Source organism: Geospiza fortis, unplaced genomic scaffold, assembly GCF_000277835.1.
Source record: "Geospiza fortis unplaced genomic scaffold, GeoFor_1.0 scaffold492, whole genome shotgun sequence".
Classification (NCBI taxonomy): domain Eukaryota; kingdom Metazoa; phylum Chordata; class Aves; order Passeriformes; family Thraupidae; genus Geospiza; species Geospiza fortis.
The window spans coordinates 19,437-29,060 of record NW_005054846.1 but is presented as its reverse complement, the minus strand read 5'-3'; the positions used below and the strand labels follow the sequence as shown (position 1 = coordinate 29,060).

The following is a 9,624-nucleotide window of genomic DNA, read 5'->3' as shown; positions in this document are numbered from 1 at the left end:
GGAGGGGTGTCCTGGGGACACGGCAGGGGACAAAGGGCTCAGGAACGCGCCCGGAGCCCTGCGCACCTGCCAGGACCTGCAGGAGCCCAGCACAGCCCCAGCACCCTGCCAGGACCTGCAGGAGCCCAGCACACCCCCAGCACCCTGCCAGGACCTGCAGGAGCCCAGCACACCCCCAGAACCCTGCCAGGACCCAGCAGGAGCTCAGAACATTCTGGAAACCCTTCCAGGACCCTCCCAGGACACCTCAAGAACCCTGCCAGGACCTGCAGGTGCCCAGAATACCCCCAGAACCCTGCCAGGACCCAGAACACCTCATGAACCCTTCCAGGACCCTCCCAGGATACCCCAGGAGCCCAGGATACCCTGGGGATCTTCCAGGACCCAACAGGAGCTCAGAACATTCTGGAAACCCTGCCAGGACCCTCCCAGAACACTCCAAGAACCCTTCCAGGACCTGTAGGAGCCCAGAACACCTCGAGAACCCTGCCAGGACCCTCGAGGACACTTTGGGGACCCTTCCCGGACCTTCCCAGGACACTTTGGGACCCTGCCAGGACCTGCACCTGGGGGTGTCCCCGGCAGGAGCGTTGGTGGCCCTCAGGAACCCAGAAATGTCCCCAACCCTGTCTCTGGGATTTGGGGACACCAGGAAGTCCCAGACCAGGTGGCCCCAGGTGACCCCAGCTCTGGGATTTGGGGACACTGAGATGTCCCCGCCCAGGTGTCCCCAGGTGTCCCCAGGTGTCCCCGCTCACCTCCCGAACTTGTCCCTCCTCCGCAGGTCGGCGCCGCTGCTCAGCAGCAGGTTCAGACATTCAACGTTCCTGCAGGGGACAGGGACACGGGAGTGTCACCAGGCCACCCCAGAGTGTCCCCATGCCACCCAAAATGTCCCCCAGGCACCCAGAAATGTCCCTCCCAGAAGTGTCACCCCCAGAACCCTTCCACCTTCCCACCCCTGCTCCGAGCAGGTCCGTGCCCTCGCTCAGAGCACTGTCCCCATGTCCCCAGGTGTCCCCAGGTGTCTCCAGGCTGTCCCCAAATGTCCCCAGGTGTCCCCAGGTGTCCCCAAATGTCCCCAGGTGTCCCCAGGTGTCCCCAAATGTCCCCAAGTGTCCCCAAGGTGTCCCCAGGTGTCCCCAGGTGTCCCCAAATGTCCCCAAGTGTCCCCAAGGTGTCCCCAGGTGTCCCCAGGTGTCCCCAAATGTCCCCAAGTGTCCCCAAGGTGTCCCCAGGTGTCCCCAGGTGTCCCCAAATGTCCCCAGGTGTTCCCACCCTCCAGAAGCTGCAGTGTGCAGACAGGTCCTGCCCAGGTTGTGCGCAGGCTATCCCCATATCCCCATGTCCCCAGGTTATCCCCATGTCCCCAAATGTCCCCAGGTGTCCCCAGGTGTCCCCTGGCTGTCCCCAGGGGGTCACCTGGTTGTCCCCAGGGGGTCACCTGGTTGTCCCCAGGGGGTCACCTGGTTGTCCCCAGGGGGTCACCTGGTTGTCCCCAGGGGGTCACCTGGTTGTCCCCAGGGGGTCACCTGGTTGTCCCCAGGGGGTCACCTGGTTGTCCCCAGGGGGTCACCTGGTTGTCCCCAGGGGGTCACCTGGTTGTCCCCAGGGGGTCACCTGGTTGTCCCCAGGGGGTCACCTGGTTGTCCCCAGGGGGTCACCTGGTTGTCCCCAGGGGGTCACCTGGTTGTCCCCAGGGGGTCACCTGGTTGTCCCCAGGGGGTCACCTGGTTGTCCCCAGGGGGTCACCTGGTTGTCCCCAGGGGGTCACCTGGTTGTCCCCAGGGGGTCACCTGGTTGTCCCCAGGGGGTCACCTGGTTGTCCCCAGGGGGTCACCTGGTTGTCCCCAGGGGGTCACCTGGTTGTCCCCAGGGGGTCACCTGGTTGTCCCCAGGGGGTCACCTGGTTGTCCCCAGGGGGTCACCTGGTTGTCCCCAGGGGGTCACCTGGTTGTCCCCAGGGGGTCACCTGGTTGTCCCCAGGGGGTCACCTGGTTGTCCCCAGGGGGTCACCTGGTTGTCCCCAGGGGGTCACCTGGTTGTCCCCAGGGGGTCACCTGGTTGTCCCCAGGGGGTCACCTGGTTGTCCCCAGGGGGTCACCTGGTTGTCCCCAGGGGGTCACCTGGTTGTCCCCAGGGGGTCACCTGGTTGTCCCCAGGGGGTCACCTGGTTGTCCCCAGGGGGTCACCTGGTTGTCCCCAGGGGGTCACCTGGTTGTCCCCAGGGGGTCACCTGGTTGTCCCCAGGGGGTCACCTGGTTGTCCCCAGGGGGTCACCTGGTTGTCCCCAGGGGGTCACCTGGTTGTCCCCAGGGGGTCACCTGGTTGTCCCCAGGGGGTCACCTGGTTGTCCCCAGGGGGTCACCTGGTTGTCCCCAGGGGGTCACCTGGTTGTCCCCAGGGGGTCACCTGGTTGTCCCCAGGGGGTCACCTGGTTGTCCCCAGGGGGTCACCTGGTTGTCCCCAGGGGGTCACCTGGTTGTCCCCAGGGGGTCACCTGGTTGTCCCCAGGGGGTCACCTGGTTGTCCCCAGGGGGTCACCTGGTTGTCCCCAGGGGGTCACCTGGTTGTCCCCAGGGGGTCACCTGGTTGTCCCCAGGGGGTCACCTGGTTGTCCCCAGGGGGTCACCTGGTTGTCCCCAGGGGGTCACCTGGTTGTCCCCAGGGGGTCACCTGGTTGTCCCCAGGGGGTCACCTGGTTGTCCCCAGGGGGTCACCTGGTTGTCCCCAGGGGGTCACCTGGTTGTCCCCAGGGGGTCACCTGGTTGTCCCCAGGGGGTCACCTGGTTGTCCCCAGGGGGTCACCTGGTTGTCCCCAGGGGGTCACCTGGTTGTCCCCAGGGGGTCACCTGGTTGTCCCCAGGGGGTCACCTGGTTGTCCCCAGGGGGTCACCTGGTTGTCCCCAGGGGGTCACCTGGTTGTCCCCAGGGGGTCACCTGGTTGTCCCCAGGGGGTCACCTGGTTGTCCCCAGGGGGTCACCTGGTTGTCCCCAGGGGGTCACCTGGTTGTCCCCAGGGGGTCACCTGGTTGTCCCCAGGGGGTCACCTGGTTGTCCCCAGGGGGTCACCTGGTTGTCCCCAGGGGGTCACCTGGTTGTCCCCAGGGGGTCACCTGGTTGTCCCCAGGGGGTCACCTGGTTGTCCCCAGGGGGTCACCTGGTTGTCCCCAGGGGGTCACCTGGTTGTCCCCAGGGGGTCACCTGGTTGTCCCCAGGGGGTCACCTGGTTGTCCCCAGGGGGTCACCTGGTTGTCCCCAGGGGGTCACCTGGTTGTCCCCAGGGGGTCACCTGGTTGTCCCCAGGGGGTCACCTGGTTGTCCCCAGGGGGTCACCTGGTTGTCCCCAGGGGGTCACCTGGTTGTCCCCAGGGGGTCACCTGGTTGTCCCCAGGGGGTCACCTGGTTGTCCCCAGGGGGTCACCTGGTTGTCCCCAGGGGGTCACCTGGTTGTCCCCAGGGGGTCACCTGGTTGTCCCCAGGGGGTCACCTGGTTGTCCCCAGGGGGTCACCTGGTTGTCCCCAGGGGGTCACCTGGTTGTCCCCAGGGGGTCACCTGGTTGTCCCCAGGGGGTCACCTGGTTGTCCCCAGGGGGTCACCTGGTTGTCCCCAGGGGGTCACCTGGTTGTCCCCAGGGGGTCACCTGGTTGTCCCCAGGGGGTCACCTGGTTGTCCCCAGGGGGTCACCTGGTTGTCCCCAGGGGGTCACCTGGTTGTCCCCAGGGGGTCACCTGGTTGTCCCCAGGGGGTCACCTGGTTGTCCCCAGGGGGTCACCTGGTTGTCCCCAGGGGGTCACCTGGTTGTCCCCAGGGTGTCACCGGGCTGTCCCCAGGGTCACCTGGCTGTCCCCAAGGGCCACCCGGGCGCGGGGACAGGGCGGGGCGGGTCACCTGAGGAAAGCAGCTTGCGACAACAGTCGGAGAACCCGAAGAGAACGGCCAAGTGCAGGGGGAACATGTCGTGGATGCCACGCCTGCAGGGACAGTTTGGGGTCAGGAACGGGAATTTTGGGGTTGAAAACGTCCCCAAGGCGCTGCCAGCAGGGAATGGACCCTGTGCCAAGGGTTTGGGGTTTGGGGCGCTTCTCTGGCTCTTTGGTCCTGGTGAGATCCCACCAGGCCTGCATCAAGCCCTGGGATGGGACATGGCATGGCACCAGGACCCAGAACATTCTGGAAACCCTTCCAGGACCCTCCCAGAACCCTTTAGGAACCTTCCAGGACCCAGAACATTCTAGAAACCCTTCCAGGACCCTCCCAGGACACTTTGGGAACCCTTCCAGGAGCTTAGAACATTCTGGAAACCCTTCCAGGACCCAGCAGGAGCCCAGAAAACCCCAAAAACCCTTCCAGGATCCTCCCAGGACACTTTGGGAACCTTTCAAGGACCCTCTAGGACCCCAGAATATTCTGGAAACCCTTCCAGGATCCTCCCAGGCCATTCTGGAAACACTTCCAGAACCCAGAACATTCTGAAAACCCTTCCAGGACTCTCCTAGGACCTTTTAGGAACCCTTCCAGGACCCAGCAGGAGCCCAGAACATTCTGGAAACCCTTCCAGGACTCTCCTAGGACCTTTTAGGAACCCTTCCAGGACCCTCCCAGGACCCTTTAGGAACGCTTCCAGGACCCAGAACATTCTAGAAACCCTTCCAGGACTCTCCTAGGACCTTTTAGGAACCCTTCCAGGACCCTCCCAGGACCCTTTAGGAACGCTTCCAGGACCCAGAACATTCTAGAAACCCTTCCAGGACTCTCCTAGGACCTTTTAGGAACCCTTCCAGGACCCTCCCAGGACCCTTTAGGAACGCTTCCAGGACCCAGAACATTCTAGAAACCCTTCCAGGACTCTCCTAGGACCTTTTAGGAACCCTTCCAGGACCCTCCCAGGACCCTTTAGGAACGCTTCCAGGACCCAGAACATTCTAGAAACCCTTCCAGGACTCTCCTAGGACCTTTTAGGAACCCTTCCAGGACCCACTCAGAACATTCTGGAAACCCTTCCAGAACTCCCCTAGAACCCCTCCAGGACCCAGCAGGAGCCCAGAACATTCTGGAAACCCTCCCAGGCCCCCCCCCAGAAGGTTCCGGAAGGGGCAGCGCGGGCTCACCTGGCAGTGTCAGCACCATTGGTCATTAACGTACTAATTAGCAGCTCGTGGCCGTATCTAGCAGCGACGTGCAGGGGCGTGTTGCCGTACTTGTCAGCGCAGTCGATCTCGCTGCCTGCAAGGGACAGGCTCTGCTCTGCTCCGGAACGTTCCGGGATCCGAAACCCCGGAATTCCGCTGGGAATTCCCACCCCAGGCACAGATCCGGGCTCCCAAATCGCGGAATTCCCACCCCAGATCCAACAATCCCGGAATATCCAGACCAGATCCAGCAATCGCGGAATTCCCACCCCAGATCCAGCAATCCCGGAATTCCCACCCCAGGCACAGATCCGGGCTCCCAAATCCCAGAATTGCCACCCAAGGGAGGGCTTTGGGCTCCCAAATCCCCAAATTCCCACTCCAGGCTCCAAAATCCAGGAATTTTCAAACCAGGGACAGCCCCAGATTCAAAATCCCAGAATTTCCACTCCAGGAACGGATCCAGGCTCCAAAATCCTGGAAATTCCCATCCCAGAGAAGATTCCGGGCTCCTAAATCCCAGAATTCTCACCCCAGATCCAAAATCCCGGAATTCCCACACCCAGGGATGGATATGGGGTCTGAGAATTCCCACCCCAGATCCAACAATCCCGGAATATCCAGACCAGGGACAGATCTGGGCTCAAAAATCGTGGAATTTCCACCCCAGATCCAACAATCCCGGAATTCCCACCCCAGGGACAGATCTGGGCTCCCAAATCGCGGAATTTCCACCCCAGATCCAGCAATCCCGGAATTTCCACCCCAGGCACAGATCCAGGCTCCCAAATCCCAGAATTGCCACCCAAGGGAGGGCTTTGGGCTCCCAAATCCCCAAATTCCCACTCCAGGCTCCAAAATCCAGGAATTTTCAAACCAGGGACAGCCCCAGATTCAAAATCCCAGAATTTCCACTCCAGGAACGGATCCAGGCTCCAAAATCCTGGAAATTCCCATCCCAGAGAAGATTCCGGGCTCCTAAATCCCAGAATTCTCACCCCAGATCCAAAATCCCGGAATTCCCACACCCAGGGATGGATATGGGGTCTGAAACTCCGGAATTCCCACCCTTGAGAAGGTTCTGGGCTCCAAAATCCTGGAATTACCAAACCAGGGGCAGCCCCATATCCAAAATCCCAGAATTCTCACCCCAGATCCAAAATCCCAAAATTCCCACTCCAGGCTCCAAAATCCCAGAATTTCCAAACCAGGGACACCCTCACACTCAAAATCCCCAAATTCCCATCCCAGGGATGGCCCCAGATCCAAAATCCTGGAATTCTGGAGGATGTTAGCAGGAATATTGGGGAAAATATTGGAATATTTAAAGATCTGATGGGAATTTTGGGGAAAATCCTGGAATTTTGGCAGATCTGATGGGAATTTTGGGATGAATGCTGGAATTTTGGAGGATCTGGCAGGAAATTTGGGCCAAATATTGGAATATTGGAGGATCTGATGGGAATATTGAGAAAATCATGGAATATTGAAAGATTTGATGGGAATATTTGGGGAAAATATTGGGATATTGAAGGATCTGATGAGAATATTGGGAAAAAAATCGGAATATTGAAAGATGTGATGGGAATTTTGTAGGATCTGGCAGGAATTTTGGAGGATCTGATGGGAATATTGGAGGATTTGACAGGAACATTGGAAAAACATTGGAATATTGAAAGATTTGATGGGAATATTGGGGAAAATACTGGAATACTGAAAGATCTGATGGGAATATTCCAATTTTGTGACAGGAATGTTGGGAAAAAACACCGCAAGAGCCCCGCTGGGGATTCTGGGTGACGACTTGGGAAGGTCTGAAGCTCCTCCCTGAGCCCCAAGGAGGGCCTGGAAGCTCCAGGAAAATTTGGGATCGGCCAGGAAGGTCCCACCGACCGTTCTGGATGAGGATCTGCGAGCGCGTGAACCGTCCGTGGATCGCCGCCATGTGCAGGGGGCTCTTCCCTTCCTTGCTCTGCAGGAACCCCAGGAGGGGCTCAGACACACCCCAAAAACACCCCAAAAACACCCCAAAAATCCAAAACCACCCCAAAACCTACCCGAAAGTCCAAAAGCGCCCCAAAAACGCCCCAAAAACATCCTAAAAACCCAAAACCACCCCAAAAACCCAACAACACTCCCAGGAGGGGCTCAGCCACATCCCAAAACCCAAAACCACCCCAAAAAACCCAACAACATCCCCAGAAAGGGCTCAGCCACACCCCAAACCACCCAAAAACCCAAAACCACCCCAAAAACCCAATAACATCCCAAAAACGCAACGACGCTCCCAGGAGGGGCTCAGCCACACCCCAAAACCACTCCAAAAACCCCAAACCCCAAAATCACCCCAAAAACCACAACAACACCCCCAGGAGGGGCTCAGCCACACCCCAAAACCCAAAACCACCTAAAAAACCCCAAAACTACTCAACGCCACCAGGAGGGGCTCAGCCACACCCCAAAACCCAAAACCACCCCAAAAAAACCAAACAGCTTCCCTGACCCCAAACCTCAATTCCCTCACCTGGAACCACACCCCAACACCCCCCAATCCCAAACCCTGAGTTGCCTCACCTGGAGCCACACCCCAACACCTTCCCTGACCCCAAATCCCCAAGGATCTCATACCTGTAACCCCACCCCAACACCTTCCCCATCCCTCCAACCCCAAACCCTGAGGATTCCACATCTGGAGCCACACCCCAACCCCAACCCCAACCCAACCCCAACCCAACCCCCAGGTGCCCACCTGGAAGTTCACCCCAAAACCCTGAGGTGCCCACCTGGAAGTTGACCCCAAAACCCCGAGGTGCCCACCTGGAAGTTCACCCCAAGACCCCGAGGTGTCCACCTGGAAGTTCACCCCAAGACCTCGAGGTGCCCACCTGGAACTTCACCCCAAGATCCCACAACCCAACCCCGAGGTGCCCACCTGGAAGTTGACGTCGGCGCCGTTGTTGACGAGGATCTCGAGGCACAGGGCGCCGTTGGTGGAGACGGCGGCGAAGTGCAGGGGGGTGAAGCCCTTCTCGTTGGGCTGGTTGACGTTGGCGCCCACGTTGACCAGCTCGTTGGCCACCGCGTCCTGCCCCATGTAGCAGGCGATGTGCAGTGCCGTGTTCCCGAACGAGTTGGGCTCGTCGATCTGCGGGACACGCAAGGGTGTGGGGTTTGTGGGGTCTGACGGGTTTGTGGGGTCAATGGGCTCGTCGATCTGTGGGACGTGCAGGGGTTTGTGGGGTCTGAGGGGTTTGTGGGGTCAATGGGATCTGCGGGAGTTGGGCTCATCGATCTGCGGGACATGCGGGGGTCTCTGGGGGCTGTGGGGTCAATGGGGTCTGTGGGGGCTCTGGGGTTTTTGGGGTCTGTAGGACACACGGGGGCTGTGGGGGTCTGTGGGGTCCATGGGGTGCATGGGATCCCTGGGGTCTGTGTGGTCCATTGGATCCATGGGATCTGTGGGGTTTATGGGATCCGTGGGGTCTGTGACATCTGTGGGGTTTGTGGGGTCAACAGGGTCTGTGGGGTCCCTGAGGTCTGTGGGGTCCATGGGGTCTGTGGAGGCTATGGGGTTTGTGGGGTCCGTGGGGGCTGTGGTGTGCATGGGTCTGTGGGGGCTCTGGGGTTTGTGGGGTCTGTAGGACACACGGGGGCTGTGGGGGTCTGTGGGGTCCATGGGGTGCATGGGATCCCTGGGGTCTGTGTGGTCCATTGGATCCATGGGATCTGTGGGGTTTATGGGATCCGTGGGGTCTGTGGAAGCTGTGGTGTTTGTGGGGTCAACAGGGTCTGTGGTGGTTGTGGGGGCTGTGGGATCCATGGGGTCAATGGGATCTGTGGGGTTTGTGGGGGCATTGGGGTCCATGGGGTCTGCAGGGGCTCTGGGGGAGCTGTGGGGTCAACAGGGGCTGTGGGGTCCATGGGGTGTGTGGGATCTGTGGGGTTTGGGGGTTCCAGATGGGGAAAGGTGGATGAGGAGAACCCAAAGCTTCTGTCACCACACAGAGGGAAGGAATTTGTTTCCTTGGACTTTGTGAGGAACGAAACCCACAGGATTTGGGATTTAGGAGGGGCAAAGGCAGCTGAGAACCACCCAGGGCTTCTGTCACTGCTCAAGGTGATGGAATTTGCATCTGCAGAAACGATGAAATCCACAGGATTTGGGATTTAGACAGGAAAAGGCAACCAAGAACCACCCAGGGGGAAGGAATTTGGTCCACTGGACTTTGTGAGGAGCAAAGCCCACAAGATTTGGGATTTAGGAGGGAAAAAGGCAGCTGAGAACCACCCAGGGCTGCTCAGGGTGACAGAATTTGGATCTGTGGGAACGATGAAATCCAAAGGATTTGGGACTTTGGGAACCACCAAGGTTTCTGCCACCACCCAAAGCTCTTGCCACCACCTGTGCAGCTCCTGTGCCACCTCTGCCAGCCCCGGGCAGGCGCTGGGCTCTCACCTCCACCCCCAGCCTGAGGAGGTGACGCACGAACT

The 9,624-nt window shown here is 59.8% G+C and overlaps 1 protein-coding gene across 1 annotated transcript in view; it reads right to left on the bottom strand.

Moving 5' to 3' along the window:
• ANKRD52 (ankyrin repeat domain 52) overlaps window positions 1–9,624 on the bottom strand; it is a 39,165-nt gene that overhangs the window by 22,193 nt on the left and 7,348 nt on the right. The window contains exons 5-10 of the mRNA XM_031065529.1: window positions 9,590–9,622; window positions 8,066–8,278; window positions 7,027–7,105; window positions 5,113–5,227; window positions 3,841–3,975; window positions 759–827 (exon numbers count right to left, since the gene is read on the bottom strand). Coding sequence (XP_030921389.1) covers window positions 759–827; window positions 3,841–3,975; window positions 5,113–5,227; window positions 7,027–7,105; window positions 8,066–8,278; window positions 9,590–9,622 — 644 coding nt within the window. The remainder of the gene's footprint in view (window positions 1–758; window positions 828–3,840; window positions 3,976–5,112; window positions 5,228–7,026; window positions 7,106–8,065; window positions 8,279–9,589; window positions 9,623–9,624) is intronic.